We start from the raw sequence: 24,559 nt of genomic DNA, 5'->3' as shown, positions 1-24,559 counted from the left end.
ACAGGTCCCAAGTTAAAACCAGCAGATTAATCCACATTACATAACAACAGAGTTCAGAAAAGGAAATTAACCAAAAACATGTAACAGGAAAATACATTAATGTGAGAAACATCCTGTGAAACATTCATCACAAACACTGCAGGTCAAACACAGAATCACTGCAAAAACTATTTACAAGTCGACCTCCACGGACCCAGAACTTCCTGTATGGAGGGAAACAGATGGATGACGCACAGAGGAGGAGGTTAGAGCCAAGACTCTGGGTCTCTGTGGAAGGTGGATCAAGGCCACATCCAGGACTTCAACTGAGCATGACTGAGCACGTTAATGCAGTCCACCACGTCAACATAAGGTCCACCTCGTCAACGCGGTCCCCACCGTCAACATAAGGTCCACCTCGTCAACATAAGGTCCACACCGTCAACATAAGGTCCACCTCGTCAACATAAGGTCCACCTCGTCAACATAAGGTCCACCTCGTCAACGTGGTCCACACCGTCAACATAAGGTCCACCACGTCAACATAAGGTCCACCACGTCAACATAAGGTCCACCACGTCAACATAAGGTCCACCTCGTCAACATAAGGTCCACCACGTCAACATAAGGTCCACCACGTCAACGTGGTCCACACCGTCAACATAAGGTCCACCTCGTCAACGTGGTCCACACCGTCAACATAAGGTCCACACCGTCAACATAAGGTCCACACCGTCAACATAAGGTCCACCTCGTCAACGTAAGGTCCACCTCGTCAACGTAAGGTCCACCTCGTCAACGTAAGGTCCACCTCGTCAACGTAAGGTCCACCAAGTCAACGTAAGGTCCACCTCGTCAACGTAAGGTCCACCAAGTCAACGTAAGGTCCACCACGTCAAGATAAGGTCCACCACGTCAACATAAGGTCCACCTCGTCAACATAAGGTCCACCACGTCAACATAAGGTCCACCACGTCAACGTGGTCCACACCGTCAACATAAGGTCCACCTCGTCAACGTGGTCCACACCGTCAACATAAGGTTCACCTCGTCAACGTAAGGTCCACCACGTCAACGTAAGGTCCACCACGTCAACGTAAGGTCCACCACGTCAACCTAAGGTCCACCTCGTCAACGTAAGGTCCACCTCGTCAACGTAAGGTCCACCTCGTCAACGTAAGGTCCACCTCGTCAACATAAGGTCCACCACGTCAACATAAGGTCCACCTCGTCAACGTGGTCCACACCGTCAACATAAGGTCCACACCATCAACATAAGGTCCACCTCGTCAACATAAGGTCCACCTCGTCAACATAAGGTCCACCTCGTCAACGTGGTCCACACCGTCAACATAAGCTCCACCTCGTCAACATAAGCTCCACCTCGTCAACATAAGGTCCACCACGTCAACATAAGGTCCACCACGTCAACATAAGGTCCACCTCATCAACGTGGTCCACCACGTCAACATAAGGTCCACCTCGTCAACGTGGTCCACACCGTCAACATAAGGTCCACCACGTCAACATAAGGTCCACCACGTCAACATAAGGTCCACCTCATCAACGTGGTCCACCACGTCAACATAAGGTCCACCACGTCAACGTGGTCCACACCGTCAACATAAGGTCCACCACGTCAACATAAGGTCCACCACGTCAACATAAGGTCCACCTCATCAACGTGGTCCACCACGTCAACATAAGGTCCACCACATCAACGTGGTCCACCTTTATTATTTATTATCATTTATTATGCGAGTGTAAACCAGTCCATCAGACAGCAGCATGACCTCACCACCAGTGGTCCTTGTTCACGTGTTATTTTTCTTCTTCTGTGGTGGTGAATTAAATGTCACTGGACTGAAATCATTCGCTGGTTGCCGTGGCGACGGGACTGTAAAGCCTTTCGCTGCGGTTGGAAAAGTGATGTCATCGTCACAGAGAGCTGGGACACTGGGAGAGGGGGGTTGTGGGTAATATGTGGAGAGGGGGGTTGTGGGTCATATGAGAGGACCAGACCTCATTCAGGCTTCACTTGTTTTTAATCTCTTTTTACACTTCTGTGTATAAGTACATTAAGTACACCGTTTTATTTGAGGGACGCAGTACAAGGACTATTTATATATATATATACACACAGTATATATATTTAAAGTATTTATGAACCAATCATAGAGCAGAACACGTTTCTGGATCCTGGTTTTCTTTCACACTTAAATATTAATAATATTATCAATATTATTATTAATACTGTCATTATTATTATTCTTTATATATATATATATATATGTATATATATATATAAATAATTTACTGTTGTCAGTTAAACAGTTTAAATATTTGATTAGAATTAAAAAGTTAAACTCAGAGGTTGTTGTTTTCAGTCTGAGTTCATCTTGTATCTACATGTGTGTATATATAAATATATATGTGTATATATAAATATATATTTTAACGTATCCAACTTTCTGTTATTATTGTTTTTGCTGCTTTGACTGTCAAAACACTTTGTGAACTCTGTTTTTAAAGGTGCTTTATAAATAAAGTTATTATCTTCCTCACTTTAATTATCAGCTGAATATTAATATATTAAATGATAAACTGACCTGATGGACCGTGAACGTCATCATCTTCCTCGCTGACGTTACCATTAAACAGCTGATTAAATACGTCACGTGTTTCTTCATCAGCTGTTCGGCGTTAAACTGATGTTATGTCAGGTCGTCTCAAAGTAGTACTCTAGTGCAGAGGTCTTCAACAGGGGGTACTGCTCTCACCTGAGCTCCTCATGCAGCTCCTCAGCACACCTGCTGCAGCTCCTCACAGGAAGTGACGTCACGCACTGGAAGGTAGGGAAGACGCGTCGGGTGATTAAATTAAATAAAATAAATAATATAAAAAGAAAAGAAAACACATTTCCTTTTTTTATAAAACGATCAAATCGTCTTTATTGTTGAAAATCAATGAGAAGAAAAACATCAACAGCATCACAACAAACATGAATATAACTCAAAGTTAAAGGAACAGTTCAACCAGGAAGGAGGAAAACCCCCTTCAAAATAAAGCGTCACCACTGTGGTCTGGACAGGAAGACAACCGTTTTTTAATCAAGATTTATTTTTTCCAGAACCTTCAGAAAACACAAATATTTCTGTCACCTAGTGGTTCCACCTTAAATCTTTCCACCTTAAGAAGATTTCCGACTATTCTGTGAATTTGTATTTTCAAAGTTAATCTCTTAACTAATAAAGCGTTCAAAAAAAATGCAACAATTAAAGTTATTTAATCGCCAACAAATCATATTTTTAGTTAAATGTGGATATTGTGAATTTGGCCGTTAGCTAACCTTCTCTTTCTGGTTCTTTTTTTCATTGAATAAACTTTGACGTTTTGATTTCTACTGTTAAGTTTCTAATAAAGTCTCACGACCATGTTACGTAGTTTGAAGGCTAGTTAGCCACGTAGCTATAGAAACAACTGACCGCTAGTTCTTGCTAATGTTGCGTTAGCTTTGCTTGTAATACACAAACAACTTTAAGTTCAGAGTTTATTTTCTTCTTCCATAAATCAGATTTTGTTCGGTAAAATAAAGAAAGTGAGATATTTTATGATTTATTAGCATCACGCTGCACCGTTAGCTTCCCCCGATGCTTTAGCATGAAGAACATTTTAGTACCGTAGAAGAAGAATGGCCATGTGGAGGGAAATGCATCTGCAAATATACATATAAACACATTTCTGTTGTGCAAATGTGGACGGCTGAGGAAGCTTTTGGTACCAGACATGATGGTTTATTGTTTTTCTATTATTATGATAAACCTACACAATAAACTGCAGAGAGTAGCTAAAGCTAACGCTAACGTTAGCCTGGGTTAGTGTTTGTTCTCTGAATCTTAGTTTTTGTCTACTGATGAAGTTTACTTTAAAGTCTGTAATGAATATCACTTGTTCACCACATCCAGCAGGACGTCTACTGGTCGCCACTAGAGAACTGGTTTTACTGGTCAGCTCCCAGTTAAGAAAGTCCAGCAGGACGGTTTCTAGTTTTTCAAGAGAAATGAGCTGAAAACAAATAAAACAGAAGAAGACCACTTCCTGTTAGACCTCGTAAAGAAATGTAATCAAAGACCTTATGATAAATAATTTATGAAAATAGTTTTTTCGGGAGCCAGCTTCCCATCATTTTACACAAAATAAAATATATCTAGCACAGAGAAACCAAACCTTCCTCCTCTACTGAAGACGAGGCATGTTAGCTATATTTTAAAATGCTCTCTCGTTACTAATTCCCTGACGAGTATGTCCCGTACATGTTTTTACAGCTCTGGGTGACGTGGTGGACCACGGAGTCCTGAAGGTCTTTAAGGAACCCTGCTGCCGTCCCAGTCCGGGCGACGGTTCCTCTTCTGGGGTTCTCCGAGAACCACTCGGTCTGTTCACCATTTACCGGGGATGGGCGTCCCACACTCGTACCAGGAGGCGTAGTTGACGTGGGAGTGTCCTCCGATCTGTCCGAAGTGGACTGGCTCCTGACGCAAGGCTCTGTAGAAACCTGGACCAGGACCAACAAGACGTACACCGTGAGAAAGACTTTCTATGGAGGGTCAAAATAAATTTTGTTAGGTCCCAACAGTATCAGGACTATGAAATAAAGGTTTTACCAGGTCTGGACGGTAGTGCTGGGCGGTATGACCAAAAATGTGTATCACGGTATTTTTTAAGATTCTGGCGGTTTCACGGTATTATTTTTTTCCTTGACTGTGTTTTCTATAGGTTTATAGAGGCTTACTCTACTGTCAGAAGTACATAGAATATAAAAACATGTTAATGTCTTCATGTATAAAGGCTTTGCTTACTATAGGGGGTGCTCGTTTGTTCCTATAATGTTGGGATAGCAGTTTGGCTGAAGTATTGTCGCCCCGGTCAGACGTACCATGAATCCAGTGTTTTAATCATTGCTCTGAGTCTTTCTCCACTGTCTGTAGCGGGACCATGTCCTTGCATAGCTGGATCGTTATTGCGATCATCACACTCTTGGTATTCCAACTCATGTTTTCTGCTGAGGTGATGGAGTAAGTTGCTCGTGTTACCACCAGCTGCAACAACAGTGGCTCGACAAACTCGCAAAACGTCGGATTTTATAAAACCAAAACACTTCCAAACAGCAGACCCAGCTCCTCTCTTGGGCACAGACTCCATCGGTGCATCTCCGGTCTGCCTTTGTTCATCCTGCATCGCTCTGTTCTGTTCTTTAATGTAGCGTTACTGTAGCGACGGAGCCTCTCCCAGCTGTTTACAGACTGTTGTGCTACCGGGCTAGCTAGCGAGCTGTACCCAGCATGCCGTTCGGCGGTGAAATTTTATAAATGTACAATTATTAGTGTTACAAATTGTTTATTTGTCACAAACTGTTGTGTCGTGGTGTTTTGCCCTGTTAAAGAGCATTAGTTGTGGGTTATTAATTGTTGTGTTATAAAGTTATAACCATGACTAGGAGTCCCTCTCAATACACTCAACACAACTAGCTCCGACTGTAGCCTTCTTAGCAGCGAACAATATATTTAGCTGCCTGTTGAAGAGTGACAGCAGTTGTTTCTATGCACCGGTATGACGGTGTGTGAAAAATTCATATCATAAGGGAAATTAAAACCAGTATACCACCCAGCACTACTGGACGGTATCAGGACTATGAAATAAAGGTTTTACCGGGTCTGGAGGGTATCAGGACTATGAAATAAAGGTTTTACCTGGTCTGGACGGTACCAAGACTCTAAAGGTCTTACCAGGTCTGGATGGGAGCTGGTCTGCTCTGAGCTGCCGGCCCGTTCTTCCATCCAGGAACGAATCGACGAACTGACAGTGATCCTCACCGAAACCAGTCTGATCTCCGATGTTGTGGAATTTACCTGGCAGGTAAAACAACCAGAGAGGGGTCAGAACCGGATCCAGGTAAACCCCTACCTGAGGCGAGACGGGTCAACGCTACTCACCGTTGAGCGAGTCACTCAGGTAGATCTTGTACCGGAGCGAGTTGCACAGTTGGACCCCGACAAACTTCCGGTACCAGGTTCTCTTCACGTACTGTTTCCCGTGGCAGTCCGAGTATGAGTCCGTCTTAAAGGGGAACTGAGTCCAGATGGCGTCTTTGCCTGCAGAGATTATTGATTGATCATCAGGATGTATTGATCATCAGGATGTATTGATGACACTTTGGTTATTGAATCGTACCGGAGACGTTCTCGCTCACTCGAGGATCCGCTGATGAAGGAAACAAAGAAAAAGAAACGTTCATGGTCTTAAAATGTGATTTAAGGTCTTTCTTTGTTCAAGTGTTTTATTTTGAAATGTAAAGCAGGTGTGTTGACTTTTATTTTGAAATGTCAAGCAGGTAGTCTAAGTGTTACCGTACCCGACTCTGTGTTGAAGGACACCGGGTCACTGGAAGGACCTACACCCAGCTCGTTCTTTGGCTTCACCTTAAACTCATAACTGCAGAGAAAATGTATAAATTAAGTTATTAAAACAGAACGATGTAAAATAATAATTTAATTACTTTACAGCAGCTTTAAAATAATAACCGTCCACATGCCGACACTTTAACGTCGTCTACTAATCATTCTCTCACAGCTTCCTGTCGACGACGGTTTTAGTAGCAGAAGAAGAAAAACATATTCAGGCTCATTAGAACTTCAGGGAGCGTAACAAGCTCGTTTTACTCTCTGAGCCGTGACTCTCGGGTCGACTCGTGTTTGGACAGCTGGAGGTCTGAATACCTCAGGAGGTGCAGCATCAGGACTGTGGAGCTGATCTGGACTCTAAAAACAGCTTCTTATATAACTTTAAATCTTCTGTTTATATTTAGCACTAAATCATTTTTTATTTGAGAATTTATGATGATCAAATGACCAAAACCAACAGATCTGCAGGGAACCAAGGCTACTGGGGCTCCTAAGGCTCTGGGGCTCCCCAGGGTCGGGCTCCTCAGGGTCTGGGGCTCTGGGGCTTCTAAGAATCTGGGGCACCTGGCACTGCGGGTTTGGGGTACTTGGTAATCTGGCCTTGAAAACTAGTTCAAATAGCATTTACAGATCAAACTAATCTGAATCTGAAAAGTCTGAGCAGAGATGGTTTGGTTTACACAAGTTTTGCTCTGGTCCTGGTCTGGTCTTGATTTCAATCCATTCGAGACTTGATCCAAACTTTGGGGGACCTGGTCTAGGCTTGACCAAAGCTCTGGAACTATACAAGGGTAGATTCTCACCTGCTCTCAGGTTTGAGGTTCTCCACAGTGGTGTGGGTCTGGTTGGTGGTCAGGATGGAGACCTGCTCGCCGTCGGGTCCTTTAGAGGTGGAGATGACCTCATACTCTGAGAGTCCGGATCAACAGAACCATCAGATACTCTTCTTAGACCTCAGACTACAAACTAAAAGAGCATCTTTTACCCGTGGTGTCGTTATCGTTTTTCTCCCAGTCCAGGATGACGAAGGACGGGCACCCCTCCACCGTCACCACGGTGAGGTTGGAGGGCGGAGACTTGGGTGGAGCCGTCACGTTCGCCTCGACGGCTTCATCTATGGGGAAGTAGTTGAGGGAGGAGGTGATGGAGCAAGGCTCATCCGGCTTCTTCCCCGTTTGGTAGACGACGTGAGGCGCTTTGAGAGGACATGGATTAAGGTTTCGGTTAATCCAGCACTGCCAGGGTTCAGTTTCAAAGTACTCGGATACATTAACAGCAGTATAACTCACCCACGTAGCGTTTCTTGCCCAAGGCGTCGACGTCAGTGGCCGGCTGGGACTTGAACAGGTCTGAGTCCTCCCAGGTTTCCTGTCGACTGGCTGAAGAAAGAAATGTAAACTAGTTTTAGAAGATGGTTTCTTATCTTTCTGTATTTTGCTTTCAAAATATTGGCTGCAGTTCAACCAAACAACCAGAAACCACGTCTGCCAGCATTCTAACGTAAACGTGAAAGTCTTCCTACCGGTTGTGGTTGGCGCTCCGGTTGTGGTCTGTTTCCGGTCCAGTTTGGTGGGCTTGATAGTTGCTGGCGGGGAGGCTTTGGGTTTCAGGACCGGCAGCTTGTCCGTCTGCTTAAAGTTGTTCACCTTGTCTGATGGAGAACATGTAAAATAAAAAAACAGTGAAGAAGAGAAACGTCCAGATATTGTTGGTCGTCCCTCGACTTGTCTTCAGCTCTCACCGGTTTCTCCTGGTTTTCCCACCAGATTCGGTTTCTTGTTGATCGGTATCGACGGGCGAGCAGGTGATCCTGGAACGAATAATATCAGATATTATTATGATATATTATGAATATCTGTATGGAACATTAATGGAGAAAATGTAGAGCTCTATGGGTGGTGCATTAAATGTCTTTATTTAAGTTTCTCCTGTCGACACTTTCTATCTCGATAAAGCTTTGATTCTGGATTCATTTTCTCTTCTCTAATCTCCTGGAAAATCTGCTCTTTCCTCCCGAAGAACAAACCCCAACACATTTCTGATGAACATGAAAACATGAACAAGGTCCCATGTGGTTTTTGACAAAGACTGAAGTCCAGAACCTGCAGCCAATTACACCCCTCCCCCCTTCCTGCTCTCAATTTAAGGAGAAGCCAAAATTCTTCACAATCAACGAGTTGACCCGGCTCCAAAAGTAAATGGAATAAATGTGAAGCCAGAAACATGACGGATGATGGAGTCCTGAATGTTTTGAGCTCGTAACATGAAACGACGAATTATTCTCAATCAGTTCATCATGTAAATATGAAGACGAAGACGCCAGACGGCCGGTGGAGACTTCTATTATTCCTCAACACTTAAACATGGACCTGTCGTAGACTGGAACCTGTAATTATGTTCACCAAGGCCGGGTCATTACAGTACCAGACTAAATGAAATATAAATATTGTTCTGATTTTCTCTTTTCACACACAAACAATAAAAAAACATTCTTATGTAACCGGCTCGATGCACGCCATGCCGTCCTGGTAGCGTGACGGGTTTCGTAAACACGTCACGCTCACGATGCTCGAGATCCAAAACCCTGAAGCACTAGGACCCCGGACCTTCAAACGGGACCAGAAAAACCTGAAGAGGTCCAGGTTCCAGACGGCGGGATCGTCGTCAACAGCTAATTACAAACAGCTTCATTCTATTTCTGTGGCGAGAAAAAGTGCAAAGCTCTGCAAAAACTGTGATCAGAGGAACACAAAGTATTTTCCACAGGCTCCGCTGGAGCTTCTGGCCAAAGCTCTCAAGCTGACGGCCAGTTCTTTCTTCTTTTTTTTTGCTTCTGAACACTTAACACGACCGAACCGTGCAGTCTTGGCAGCTGAAGCACCAGTCTGCACGCTGCATGCAGAGAGGCCAGACTCATGAATTCACAACCAATAAACTGATCCTCACCGGAGGAATCCGAACGGCCAAAGACGTCGAGCAGCTCGGACCTCTTGTTCTCCAGAAACAAGTTGTTCACTGCAGCCGGAGAAGCACTGCAGTTAAAACTCTTGGACCAGAACGTCGGCTTTATCTGAATCACTGATTCCTGTCAGAATGTTCTGGACTCCTTCTATAATTCTACATACGATAACAAATAGACGACACCAGAAACCAGCGGATGCCGGCTGCACAAAGACCACATCTGAAGATTCAACATGTTTCTGAATCTATATATCTACGGGTTCTATAAAACGTGATACATGTTTGTATTTTTATGTATTAAACAATCTTTAACAACCACCATCACACCCCCCCCCCCCCCACCACCACCACCACATATAACACAGAGACACAATCTGTTACTGGATTATTTATGGAAATCAAATAATCAAGATCCAACATCCGTCTTGATTATTTGAGAAGCTGAAAACCTGCAGAAGCTGAATGTTGAGACAAAAGACAACATGGACGGACAGATCAATGAACGGACCAATGGACAGACAGACCAATAGATGGACAGACAGACCAATGGACAGACCAATAGAGAGACCATTGGCCGGACCAATGGACAGACCATTGGCCGGACCAATAGAGAGACCATTGGCTGGACCAATAGACAGACAGACCAATCGACAGACCATTGGCTGGACCAATAGACAGACAGACCAATGGACGAACGGACAGACCAATGGACAGACGGACGGATGGACATTAGAGTATGAACAATCACAACGGATGGAGACAGAAACACCAAGATGAGCTGCGGTGGAGGTGAAGATGCTGCGAAAGCAAGTGAAGGGTTAACGAAGACAACACAAAGACAAACGAGGTCTTTTTGATTTTTTACCCAGTCGAGGTCTGGACCATAAGGCCGGTCTAGGAGGGGAGAAGCCCCGATGAGGCTGTCTGTTAACTGTGGGGAGAAAACCGAGTGTTACGAAAGAGAAAGAGACTCTGAGACCAGAAGAGTCCTTGAGTTCGTCTCTACGAGTCAGCAATTTGGTATCGACTCTGAACAAACATCAGAGTTCTACAGTCAAGAAACAGTCAGAGTTTTGTGTTCGGAAACAATCAAACTGGTTCAAAGTCATTTTTGTTAAGTTTTAAACTAGATTTTGGTTTATTGACTGAGCCTAAGAACGTAAACCTCTTTCAGCAGTGAACTGAAACAAAGTCAGAAAACAAAAGGCAAAAACACAAAGTGTTGAAAATAGAAGTGAATCACAGCGTAAAAAACATTGTAAATCATCAAATACAGAAGCAGTCATGTCAACACCAAACCAACCGGCCAATCACAAGCTGAGGAAGTGACGTCATTCTGATATCTGAACTCTTCAGAGGTTAGAGGACGTCAGGAGGAAAAGTATTGATCCATCGAATAAAGACCTCAGGTCTCCACAAGACCTCTCTTGTGGAGTGAAACACACCTTTAAATATGATCAAACAGTCACAGTGAGATGAACTTAATCTGGATTATTGATTAAAGGGATCAAATTAGTCATTTGAGGGCCAAAATCTTTGATTAAGAGTTTGATATTGTTTGGTCCCTGAATCATAAATACAATCGGCTGATTAGACATTTAAAGATTAATTCCAAGTGTTTTGCTAACTGACTGTTAGCGTTGTTGCTAGCTTGGTTAGCTTTTTTCCCCTTCTTCAATAACTCTGAATTGAAGATCTCAGTTGGTTTAACTTGCACGTATTTGTTTCAAGGAAACGTCGTTGACAATAATCAGAAAATGATAATTAAAATACTGGACACAAATGAGTGATTTAATGGCTCAAAGCTTTCCTCCTGACACCTCCGGACTCTGAAGGTTTCACTAAAGAGGAAAAAGATCTAAAAGACACAAAGTTCAGGAGCATGAAGAGGAAGAGGAGGAGGATTACCCCCGAGGATCCCAGAGGTGGGGGACGAGTTACTGGGTCTAGAGGAAGAGTGATGTGGTCTTAGGCCATTAGAAAAGGGAAAGGAGGGGGCTCTTGATGCCGGCCTCGTGGATCTGGAGACCATGGTAGCTGAAGGCGGTCGAGGAGACAGATTTCTTTGGCTGCTTTGACCTAAAACATTAAAAACAGTTGGAGGTCTTTTGTCACAATCTGATCTATTGCCAGTGAAGCTGCAGCCCTCAGCGGTGAAGTTAGCGATGGAAGGTTTTACTCTCATGATGATGGATTATGATCACAATCTGAGAAGAACAACAGTCATCTGATGAGGTTTGATGAGGAAACCATGACCGTGAGATTGTGAGCCGCATGCAGACGTCACAGTGGGATGAAATGTGTTTAAACTCCAGTCCTGTGGACAAAAAAGTGGAAACAAGATGGACGGCCGACAGAAAGAGCAAAGACTGCCTTTGATTGCACAACACGGGCAGCATTTCATGAGCCCATTATTACCCCAAATGTTAGTTCTGGCTCTCTCATTGGCCAGCAGAGAAGATCTGTCCTGTGATTTGCCAAAAGCTGTCAGGGAAAGAGAAGGTTTAAGACAGAGATGGTCCAAAACCTGAATTCAAATCTAAAGAAAAGAGATATTACTTATTTGTAGAACAGAAAAAAGAGTTGAAAACACAAACAGAAACGTCCGGAGAAAGATGTGTAAACGGTTTAACTGTTTGCAGATGACGCCCTGATTATTATGGAAGTCCATTGTTTCATGTTTTCATTGTGGTTTAACAAATGCGCACCATTGTTTTCCTCTGGGGTACAAACAGAAGGGATGATGGGAAATTGAGGCATGAAAGTTTGACATTTTTTAAATTAGACAATACAAAATGTGTTTTACTTGTAAAGACTCACAAAGACATTAATCTGAAACATTCTGACCACAGACCTATAAAGAACAAAAACAATGGAACTTTGAAACTTTTCATTTTAAGAGCTCAGCAGCATCGTCTAGAAATCTGCTCATTGAGCTTTTAGACTTCAAGATACAAAGACAAAGATTTGTCAACAAAACATCAAAAACACTTCAGAGACAGAAACACTTTTCAAGGGGAAAGTTCGGCCATATGTTGATAATTCTCAAATGCTAACTGACCTTTAAAATGTGACTGTTTGCAGACGACACTCTTATTTACACTGAGATCATAAAGAGAGATAAAGTAGCATTTCTTCAAATATCAAGAGGCTTGTTTTTTACTGTCTTCTGCCTCATCAGGTGCTTTACAGATATTGTATAACCTCAAACTGGTTTTCAGCAGGATTCAGCTCCACTTTTCTAAAACGTGACATTTATTGATCAAGAATTTGAACAAAAAGGGAGGTTGTTGGTGTAAATTACCGGCAGGGTTCTGAGGCTTCCCCGGTGCGTTAGAGGGCGCCTTAGTAGTTGGCCCCTGAAGCAAGTCGCCATTGGAGGGTAATTTAAGGAGGGGTATGGTGTTGGTATGAGGGGCTTTGGTGGGCGGGAGTTGGGGGAGGACAGGAAGTGGATCCGCTGGTCGGTCGGTGTCGTTTCTAACGGCGTTCTCTTCGTCTGCGGCCACAGATGAGAGAGGTACCGGGATCATGGGAACCTGATCCTCTTTGGGTTTCAAGATGACAAATGATTCTTTGATTATGTAGTTCTTCAATTACAAAAAGTACTTTTTTTAGATCCCTCAAGGTCAAAGAATCTAAAAAAAGTATCATGTTGGTAGAAACTCAGCCTTTACTTTGAAAAGAGAATCTCCGGTCAAATATCCAGAGGACCTGGTTTTAGTCCCATAATCTGGTACCTCATGGAAACACAGAAAAGTCCAGAAGACATTGTGCTTGTGATGAGACAGACAGACAGACAGACAGACAGACAGTTTGAGGAGTTTGCAGAACGACTTGGGTTGTTTTTCCTCTGGGGAAAATCCAACCACGTCTGTCTCTGAATTGGTCAACATGCAGACTGAACATGAAGCAACGACAACCAGAGAGAGGACAGAAGACAGACAGAGAGACATACAGACAGACAGACGACAGAGAGGACAGAAGACAGATGGTCAGATGGACATAAATCTAGAAATGTGATAATGTATTTAAGTCTTCAAGCTCTATATTTTCTCACTGAAGCACTTTATAACGATTAATTACTTATAAAATGAGACACTTTGGATTCATTTAGTCCAAATGTCCTCTCAGCTAAACCAGATTTGTGTTGTTTATCTGTTCTGTTCACATTAACAGCTGTTTTCTACTTGTTTACAACTAAAGGTTTCATTTTAACAAATGATTGAGTCCCAGAATATTCTATTCACCTCTTAAACTCTGTTGCAGAACCCAAACTTTTTGTAATAATGGTGTATAAAACATGAGTTTTATTGTGAAAATACATAGCTTTAGAGCTTAAAACTATCAAAACATTTCAGTTCATACCAATTTGTTTCAAATGTAGGAGAACCAAAGCCTGAACTTCAGCTTAACTTGTATTCAGGTAAAATATTATTAAATCATTTGGTCCAACATTTAGTCCCAAAATATTCTATTAATGTATTAATTAAACTCTGCTGGACCAATCATTAGCATGTGTTGTTCGGCTAACTATATTTATTTGAATAAATTGATTATATTACTATTGTCCAGTTAGCTGGCTAGCACCAACATCTTACCGGCTAACTAGCATGTTAGTGGTTAGCTTGCCTGCTACAATTACTCATCAGTTAGCCTTTTTCTAAAGGACTTCTGAATGAATGTGTTTTTATTTCAGACTGAATAACTTGTTAAATAATGTGGTAATCGTTGAGCTAATAGTTAGTTGTTTGGCTAGTTAGCTGTTTTAGCTCTGTAGCTTCTGAGAAAGACAAACATACTGAAGTTTGAGAAAAGATAGAAAACAGGTGAAAGAAGAACTCTGATTGGATCAGAAGCACAAATGAAGCAGTGGCTTTTATAAAGGACTCAAAGTGGGCGGGGCAAAGTGAACTTACTCGTACCACCTGACATCCAGCAACGCCACGCCTTCCTATCGACTTTCTAAACCGGACTCAAGGCATGCTAGCATGCAGCCAATCACAACAGCTGCATGTCCCACAGACCCCGCCCCCTTCCCAGGTGCATCACAGGTTCAGCCGAAGCAGGTAGAGACAGGAGGAAGCTGGGTTGGTTAACAAAATAAAAGTCTTTGTTGTTACCGAGTGACACAAGAGGGTGTTTTGGAGGGAAAGTTTCCTGGCGGCTCTCTGGTGGTGCTGCAGGAAGTCAAACGTTTAGGGTGTCAAAATAAAAGCGGTGAAAGTATAGAAATATAACATGATCGATTAGATTCACACGTTGTTCTCAATGTTGAACGAACTTTATTGAAACGTCTGTTCTCAAACTGAAAGCGAGACTTGAAGTTCATTTGAATCATTTTGCGGTCAATTATGACAAAATTAGCAGCATTTTTATTTGAAAACTTGTGATTTTGGTAGTTTTTACCAAATTTTATCTTACAGAAAACATGAAAGTCCTAAAATTAGATCAACCAATCAGCTTTGTGACCTTTATTTTCTACGTTTATTTTAAGTAGAAACGTTTTCGGCATCGTATTTTACTATGACGTCTTTACTTTTGTAGCGATGAGAGCCAAAAGACTCAATGCGATTTTTGATAAAAAACCCAAAGTTAAAAACCAGTTTCACTTTCAGTTTGTTGTAAACGAAGCGTTTCATATTGAACCAGCTGAAACTCGACAGGAAGCGTCTCTGGCGCCCTGAATGAGAAAATAAAAAGGTGACGTTTTTGTGTGAAGGAAACAGGAAGTGATAATCACCAAAGGAAGTGCGAGGAGCTCCGGGGAAAGCTGAGTTTTTGAGAAGAGGAGAAAGTCGAGTCCTGTTGTGAAGAGCTGAGACACAACATCATCATCGGTTAGTCTTTAAAAGAGTTAAAGTGCAGAGTGTTTCTTTATGAATGTTTTTCACAAGTCTGAACATGAAACAAGTTTTTATATTAAAAGATTCCTTTAATAACGTGAAGCAGAAATAATGAGATGCTGCCTCAACAGGTTCAACTTTACCATAATAAATAATTCTCTTCTTACCGGGACGAGGAGGGAAGAACGCGTGAGGTTTCTAAAACACACAGACACTCATTTCTATTAGAACATGTACAAACTACAAGTCCCAGAATGCACTGTAATAAACATCTTCATGATACATACATACAGACATCATGAACATTAATGGAATAAATAAATAAACGTACCAGCGGCTTCGCCAGAGGATTACGCAGTTTGTACGGTTTCTGTGTGTATCTATCTGTGAAATACAGGAAGTGTGGAAGAAGATCAGGGTCGTATCTTTGATTTAACCAGGTCACATACGGATGTTAATATTATTACCACATATATAACACATATATAACACATAATTAGCAACAAACATAAAAATCTAATTAAAATATTTTTTTCTCCTTCAGTTTCGGACTTCTATGTCGTAATAAAGACTTGAGATCTTTTAATAATATATATATATATATATATATATATATATATATATATATATTTATAATACATACATATATATATACATTATAAAAATAAATATAAATATATATTTATAATAAATATGTAAATATATTTATAAAAATATATATGAATTTGTATAATTTATTATATATATCAATGGGAAGGAAGGAGTTGATGGATTTAGTAATAAAACTGTAAACTCTGTCAGATGAAATAATAACATTAACAATAACATTTATATTAACAATATTAATATCAATCCTACTTCTAATAACAATAAATAATAATAATAATAATAACAATAACATCAATAATAATATTAATATTACTACTACTACTAATAATAAATAATAATAATAAATAATAAAGATGGCGCCCTTACTGCCCATGTTGGTGTTGTGGATCATGGGTTTGCTCCAGGTCCCACTCCGGTCCCCCTTGTTGGACCGGACACCGAACTCGTACGGCGTGTTGGGTTTCAGGTTGTCCACCACCGTGTCGCTGGTGGGGCAGGTCTGATAGATCCACTTCCTGTTCCTCTCCCTGTAGCGGATGGTGTAGAACCTGAAGAGAACGTTTGTTAGTACTTGTGGGGTTCCTCAGGGTTCCACGCTGGGTCCTCTTTATTTTTATGTGTCTATGAACCATCAGACACTCACATACAGGTTCAACTAAATTATTATTATTATCATATACTTATTAATATATTATTATTATTATATATATATTATTATTATTATTATTATACATATATATATATATATTATGGGATGTATCTGACCCTGTCCTCCAGACACTCGTTCATCACGTTATTATTATATATATATATATATATATATATATATATATATTAGTGCTGGGAAAGTTAATGCGTTAACGCATTTTTTTATTTTGAAAGTCCGTGGAGGAAGTCTTCAGCAGACTCCGTTGATGCAGCTTGTGGGAGAAGTGTTGATAAACAAAAGCAAGACAAGCAGCGTTACAATGTGCACCAGCTGTTGCTCTGCCTGGAGACTACTGGACATCGCTGCGGTAAAGTCAGCAGACACTTACATGTTAGTGCACCTATATGCTGAAATTCACGGTAAACTCATTCAAACGGCACAGATCGGGAGCGAGCGAATGACTTTGAAAGTTAGCGGAAATATTAGCGTGAGACAACATCCGGTTTCTTCAGACGAACATCCGGTTTTCAGAATAAGATGCCAACAAAGTATGAATTATATTCACATTTAGTATAAAACATGCTACCTCCATCTCGTGAGTTAAAGGGAAAATACACATATGATATCAGAATGATATAATATAAGAAATATGATCGCTACTGTGTAAAGAGAATACTGCTGTTAAAAAGCACCTTATTTGTTTTAATAAGTGTTTGCAAACCAAATGTTATTGCACTTTTGTTCATATAGCAGTACTTTTAAAATAAAAGTGTGCAATACACTACTTTTGAATTCATTATTGAACTTTGCCATAACAATGCGATTAATATGCGATTAAATATTTTAATCATTGCCCAGCACTAATATATATACAGTGGGTACGGAAAGTATTCAGACCCCTCTAAATTTTTCACTCTTTGTTTCATTGCAGCCATTTGCTAAAATCAAAAAAGTTCATTTTATTTCTCATTAATGTACACTCAGCACCCCATCTTGACAGAAAAAAACAGAAATGTAGAAATGTTTGCAAATTTATTAAAAAAGAAAAACTGAAATATCATATATATATATATATATATACTATTATACATATATATATATATATATATACTATTATACATATATATATATATATATATACTATTATACATATATATATATATATGTATATATGTTTCAGATCATCATGTATATATATATGTATATATATATATATATGTATATATGTATGTATATATGTTTCAGATCATCAAACAAATTTAAATATTAGACAAAGATAACACAAGTAAACACAAAATGCAGTTTTTAAATGAAGGTTTTTATTATTAAGAAAAAATAAAAATCCAAACCTACATGGCCCTGTGTGAAAAAGTGATTGCCCCCCCCTGTTAAAACATAAATTAACTGTGGTTTATCACATCTTTGGAAAGCTGAGTTCAATTTCTCTAGCGACACCCAGGCCTGATTACTGCCACACCTGTTCTCAATCAAGAAATCACTTAAATAGGACCTGCCTGACAAAGTGAGGTAGACCAAAAGATCCTCAAAAGCTAGACATCATGCTGCGATCCAAAGAAATTCAGGAACAAATGAGAAACAAAGTAATTGAGATCTGTCAGTCTGGAAAAGGTTACAAAGCCATTTCTAAAGCTTTGGGACTCCAGCGAACCACAGTGAGAGCCATTATCCACAAATGGCGAAAACATGGAACAGTGGTGAACCTTCCCAGGAGTGGCCGGCCGACCAAAATTACCCCAAGAGCGCAGGGACGACTCATCCAAGAGGTCACAAAAGACCCCAGAACAACATCCAAAGAACTGCAGGCCTCACTTGCCTCAATTAAGGTCAGTGTTCATGACTCCACCATAAGAAAGAGACTGGACAAAAATGGCCTGCATGGCAGCGTTCCAAGACGAAAACCACTGCTGAGCAAAAAGAACAGAAAGGCTCGTCTCAGTTTTGCCAGAAAACATCTTGATGATCCCCAAGACTTTTGGGAAAATACTCTGTGGACTGACGAGACAAAAGTTGAACTTTTTGGAAGGTGTATGTCCCATTACATCTGGTGTAAAAGTAACACGGCATTTCAGAAAAGGAACATCATACCAACAGTAAAATATGGTGGTGGTAGTGTGATGGTCTGGGGCTGTTTTGCTGCTTCAGGACCTGGAAGACTTGCTGTGGTAAATGGAACCATGAATTCTGCTGTCTACCAAAAAATCCTGAAGGAGAATGTCCGGCCATCTGTTCGTGACCTCAAGCTGAAGCACACTTGGGTTCTGCAGCAGGACAATGATCCAAAACACACTAGCAAGTCCACCTCTGAATGGCTTAAGAAAAACAAAATGAAGACTTTGGAGTGGCCTAGTCAAAATCCCGACCTGAATCCAATTGAGATGCTGTGGCATGACCTTAAAAAGGCGGTTCATGCTCGAAAACCCTCCAATGTGGCTGAATTACAACAATTCTGCAAAGATGAGTGGGCCAAAATTCCTCTACAGCGCTGTAAAAGACTCATTGCCAGTTATCGCAAACGCTTGATTGCAGTTGTTGCTGCTAAGGGTGGCCCAACCAGTTATTAGGTTTAGGGGGCAATCACTTTTTCACACAGGGCCATGTAGGTTTGGATTTTTTTTTTTCCTTAATAATAAAAACCTTCATTTAAAAACTGCATTTTGTGTTTACTTGTGTTATCTTTGTCTAATATTTAAATTTGTTTGATGATCTGAAACATTTAAGTGTGACAAACATGCAAAAAAATAAGAAATCAGGAAGGGGTCAAACACTTTTTCAAACAACTGTATATATATGTATAATATTATACATATATATATATATAATATTATACATATATATATATATATATATATATATATATTATACATATATATATATATATATATATTATCATTATTATCATTGTACATATACAGTATATATATATATTATTATGGGATGTATCTGACCCGTCCTCCAGACACTCGTTCATCACGTTCCCCTTGTACGGAGTCTTCAGGTAGTTTCCCCAAGACAGAAGGACGGCTGAGGGACTGACGGAGCCGATCGCCAGGTGGAGCGGCTTCTCCAGGTTCACCTTACCTGAGGACGCAGGGAGACAGGTGAGGGCAGAGTGAGACAGGTGAGGACACAGTGAGACAGGTGAGGACACAATTGAGGATGCAGTGAGGACACAGTGAGACAGGTGAGGACACAATTGAGGACACAGGGAGACAGGTGAGGACACAGTGAGACAGGTACCTGTACAGGTCTTCTTCACGTCGTTGGCTGGAATCGGCTGGATGGCGACCAGATATTTAGGTTCAGCATCTGGAACAAGATTCAGGTTTACATGAATAATATTAATAATAATAATAATAATAATAATAATGTTGTTGTTATTATTATTATCTCACCAGACTTCATTCTAAAAGATGTGATTTTAAGACAAACCTGAGCTGTTTTCCATAAAAACAAACAGGCTTTTATTCTCTGACAGGTGGAAACATGCCCCGCCCCCTCTGACCTCATCAATCACCTGAACTCACCTGGAGGACGGAGTGTTTGTCTAAACTAATCCTGTGTTTTCTTTTTCAGTTCAGGAGGTCGAACACAAACTCACGTCTTATTTTAAGAAATAAGACGGCTTTTAACCAGGAAGGTAAACACTGCAGCCCTGCCCACTCACTTTGATTGACAGGTGACCTCCCCACAGCCCCGCCCACTCGCTTTGATTGACAGGTGAGCTCGGGGCAGAAAGAGCAGCGACGAGAGACAGAAATGGAAATCTAAATTCTCCCGTGAAGCTCAAACTGTTTGTTTTTAAATCTTCTGGCTTTCATTTACACGCAGACAGTGAACACAACATCTGATTCTCCCAGCAGCACTGAACGCACCACAGATGATGAAAAAGCCTCATTTAAATGATGAAAATAAAAGATGTTTGAGGTTGTTGTTGATCGACTCCAGCTGAATTTTATCGTTTTTAATCGACTCTCGGGTTCTCTGTTAAATCCTCCGATGACTCGCTCCTTGAACGTATCATATGTCGTAACTTTCAACGCTTTTTGTCCCAATGGGATAAAGATCGTTGGCGAAGCTTCAGAAAACGGATCAGAACCACCTGCTGCTCCCCAGAGGTTCTCACGTTCTGAAGAAACTCAAGTTTCTTTAGTTCAGAGTGTTAAAGACAGAAAACATCTGTTCAAACATCTGTTGTTATTGTTGCTGCTGGTCCCCAAAAATGTTCTGCATGTTCCCACCAAACTACGGACTCATTTCAGGAGGTTTGACTTCATCACAAAGAATGAAGAGAGTTTCACTGAAACTATGAAACTCAGCTGAAAAGTACGGAAGCCCAGAGAGGCCAAACTTCTTATAAATAACAAGATGAACATAAAAGATAATGACTATATACACAAATGTCCCCGTCTCTCTCTCCCCTTCTCTCTCTCTCTCTCCCGTCTCTCTCTCCCCGTCTCTCTCCCCCGTCTGTCTCTCTCTCCCGTCTCTCTCTCTCCCCGTCTCTCTCTCTCTCCCCAGTCTCTCTCTCTCTCTCTCCCGTCTCTCTCCCCCGTCTCTCTCTCTCCCGTCTCTCTCCCCGTCTCTCTCTCCCCGTCTCTCTCTCTCTCCGTCTCTCTCCCCCGTCTCTCTCTCTCGCTCTCTCTCCCGTCTCTCTCCCCTTCTCTCTCTCTCTCCCCAGTCTCTCTCTCTCTCTCCCGTCTCTCTCTCTCTCTCCCCCTCTCCCGTCTCTCTCTCTCTCCCCATCTCTCTCCTGTCTCTCTCTCCTGTCTCTCTCTCCCGTCTCTCTCTCAAATTCAAATTCAAATTTTGCTTTATTGGCATGAAAGTTTAAAAAACAGTATTGCCAAAGCATCAAAAAATTTAACATACAATAACATCAACACACAACAATATCAATATAACAATAATATTAATGCAACATCTCATAAAGTGGTGTGAGACAGAGCCCCCATTGCTCCCACGTTACCTGTAGGCCACCGCAGCCTCTCTCTCTCTCTCCCCATCTCTCTCCTGTCTCTCTCTCTCCCGTCTCTTTCCCCAGTCTCTCTCTCTCCAGTCTCTCTCTCTCTCCCCAGTCTCTCTCTCCCGTCTCTCTCTCTCTCTCTCTCTCCCCAGTCTCTCTCTCTCTCTCCCGTCTCTCTCTCTCTCCCATCTCTCTCCCCCGTCTCTCTCTCTCTCCCTCTCTCCCCAGTCTCTCTCTCTCTCCCCCGTCTCTCTCTCTCTCCCGTGTCTCTCTCTCTCTCCCGTCTCTCTCTCTCTCCCGTCTCTCTCTCGTCTCTCTCTCTCTCTCCGTCTCTCTCTCCCCAGTCTCTCTCTCTCTCTCCCCAGTCTCTCTCTCTCCCCAGTCTCTCTCTCTCTCTCCCCAGTCTCTCTCTCTCCCATCTCTCTCTCTCCATCTCTCTCCCCGTGTCTCTCTCTCTCTCTCCCCAGTCTCCCTCTCTCTCTCCCGTCTCTCTCTCTCTCCCCAGTCTATCTCTCTCTCTCCCCAGTCTCTCTCTCGTCTCTCTCTCTATTCCGTCTCTCTCTCTCTCTCCCATCTATCTCTCTCTCTCCCTTCTCTCTCTCTCTCTCCCATCTATCTCTCTCTCTCCCTGTCTCTCTCTCTCTCCCGTCTCTCTCCCGTCTCTCTCCCATCTCTCTCTCTCCCCGTCTCTCTCTCTCCCATATCTCTCTCTCTCTCCCCAGTCTCTCTCTCTCTCTCTCCCCAGTCTCTCTCTCTCTCTCCCGTCTCTCTCTCTCTCCCATCTCTCTCTCTCCATCTCTCTCCCCGTGTCTCTCTCTCTCTCTCTCTCTCTCTCCCGTCTCTCTCTCTCTCTCTCCCCAGTCTCTCTCTCTCTCTCGTCTCTCTCTCTATCCCGTCTGTCTCTCTCTCCCATCTATCTATCTCTCTCCCTTCTCTCTCTCTCCCATCTATCTCTCTCTCTCCCATCTATCTCTCTCTCTCTCCCCATCTCTCTCTCTCTCTCCCGTCTCTCTCCCCGTCTCTCTCTCTCTCTCTCTCTCCCATATCTCTCTCTCTCCCTCTCTCTCCCTCCCCGTCTCTCTCTCTCTCCCCATCTTTCTCTCTATCTCTCTCCCCGTCTCTCTCTCTATCTCTCTCTCCATCTCTCTCTCTCTCTCTCTCCCCATCGCTCTCTCTCTCTCTCTCTCCCCATCTCTCTCTCTCTCTCTCTCTCCCCCCATCTCTCTCTCTCTCTCCCCATCTCTCTCTCTCTCTCCCCGTCTCTCTCTCTCTCTCCCCCCGTCTCTCTCTCTCTCTCTCTCTCTCTCTCTCCCCCATCTCTCCCCCTCTCCTCCATCTCTCTCTCTCTCTCCCATCTCTCTCTCTCTCTCTCCCATCTCACTCTCTCTCTCCCATCTCGCTCTCTGTCTCCCCATCTCTCTCCCTCTCCCTCTCTCTCTCTCCCATCTCTCTCTCTCTCTCTCCCATCTCTCTCTCTCCCATCTCTCTCTCTCTCTCTCCCCGTCTCTCTCTCTCTCTCTCCCATCTCTCTCTCTCTCTCTCTCTCTCCCATCTCTCTCTCTCTCTCTCTCTCTCTCTCTCTCTCTCCCATCTCTCTCTCTCTCTCTCTCTCTCTCTCTCTCTCTCTCCCATCTCTCTCTCTCTCTCTCCCCGTCTCTCTCTCTCTCTCCCCATCTCTGTCTCACATGTCCCTGTCTCACCCATCTCTGTCTCGTACGTCCGTCCGTCCTCCGGCAGCATGATGAACTGTCTGGAGAACATGTTCCCTCCATAACCCAGAATAAAACCCTCCAGCTTCACGTCTGGACTCGGGCGGACAAACTTCATCACGATGGTGTCTCCGGTGGCGTTGATCCGGACCTTCATGTTGTGACGCCGCACTGAGGAGGAGGAGAAGAAGAGATTCGAGGAAGAGAAGAAGAACCATATATATATAAATATCGCATATTATAAATACACTGATTTCTCTTTGGAGCCAGTGAACCAGACTCCAGATACTGTGCTGCAGGTACAGAGTTCTGAAGAATAAAAACAAGCTACAGATGTCAAATGAAGTGTTGCGTCTCTTTAAAGGAGGAATGAGATGCTTCTGTTGTTTCTTTCTTTAGTTGATGTTTCAGTGAAGCTGCTCCGTTACACACGACTCCATTCGGCTTTTTCACGTCTGTCCAACGACATGAAGGACAAAAACTAGCAGAGGACGTCTCTGCAGTCTGAGACTAAAGTACTAACACAGTATACAAAATACTAATACCAAACAAGAGCACAAGTACTGCAGAGAAACTACCAACGATACTACAAAACTAGTTTAAAAACACACAAAGAAAGAACCGTCAAAATACTAAAAGAAACTACAAGAGACCCTCATAAGTACTACAAGCAACCATGATATACAACAAAGAACCACAGAGAGTCATAGTACAACAAAGTACCACATAGAGTCATAGTACAACAAAGTACCACAAAGAGTCATAGTACAACAAAGTACCACAAAGAGTCATAGTACAACAAAGTACCACAAAGAATCATAGTACAACAATGTACCACAAAGTCATACTACAACAAAGTACCACAAAGAGTCACAGTACAACAAAATACCACAAAGAGTCACAGTACAACAAAGTACCACAAAGAGTCATACTACAACAAAGTACCACAAAGAGTCACAGTACAACAAAGTACCACAAAGAGTCACAGTACAACAAAGTACCACAAAGAGTCATACTACAACAAGGTACCACAAAGAGTCATAGTACAACAAAGTACATAAGAGTACACAGAAAAGTATAAAACTACTACAAGAGTTTTAAAGTAAAACAGATAACCAATGACATCATCAATCATCATTATTATTATTGTTATTATGATTGTGATTAACTATTGTTATTATCACAGATGACTAAAGTCTCATGACCTCAAACTGTCCGGACGAACGAGCTGCTGCTGGTTTCACTGGTTTCACTGGGAACTACAGTAAATACTCTGATCACCCAAAGTACTCTCCTGATTACGTCAATAAAAAAGTAGGATGTAGCACCACCTAGAGGTCCAATCCAGCACTTTGATTTGG

At 42.1% G+C, this 24,559-nt stretch overlaps 1 protein-coding gene across 1 annotated transcript; it reads right to left on the bottom strand.

The window, feature by feature from the left end:
• Nucleotides 1–4,418: 4,418 nt before the first annotated feature.
• Nucleotides 4,419–23,355, bottom strand: abi3bpb (ABI family, member 3 (NESH) binding protein b). Its single transcript, XM_076095160.1, has 19 exons — nucleotides 23,190–23,355; nucleotides 19,764–19,832; nucleotides 19,472–19,604; nucleotides 16,223–16,404; nucleotides 15,579–15,631; nucleotides 15,415–15,445; nucleotides 12,706–12,900; nucleotides 11,820–11,885; nucleotides 9,387–9,455; nucleotides 8,182–8,250; nucleotides 7,963–8,091; nucleotides 7,730–7,819; nucleotides 7,426–7,635; nucleotides 7,244–7,349; nucleotides 6,392–6,471; nucleotides 6,211–6,240; nucleotides 5,973–6,131; nucleotides 5,766–5,888; nucleotides 4,419–4,534 (listed from the first exon to the last, which is right to left on the bottom strand). Exons 1-19 carry the CDS (start codon nucleotides 23,353–23,355, stop codon nucleotides 4,419–4,421), a joined length of 2,076 nt encoding a protein of 691 aa, XP_075951275.1.
• Between the last annotated feature and the right edge of the window lie 1,204 nt (nucleotides 23,356–24,559).

Source organism: Anarhichas minor, unplaced genomic scaffold (genome assembly GCF_050575085.1).
Source record: "Anarhichas minor isolate MPS153535 unplaced genomic scaffold, ASM5057508v1 ptg000018l, whole genome shotgun sequence".
Lineage (NCBI taxonomy): Eukaryota > Metazoa > Chordata > Actinopteri > Perciformes > Anarhichadidae > Anarhichas > Anarhichas minor.
The sequence above is the reverse complement of the archived record's forward strand: the minus strand, read 5'-3'. Positions and strand labels throughout refer to the sequence as shown.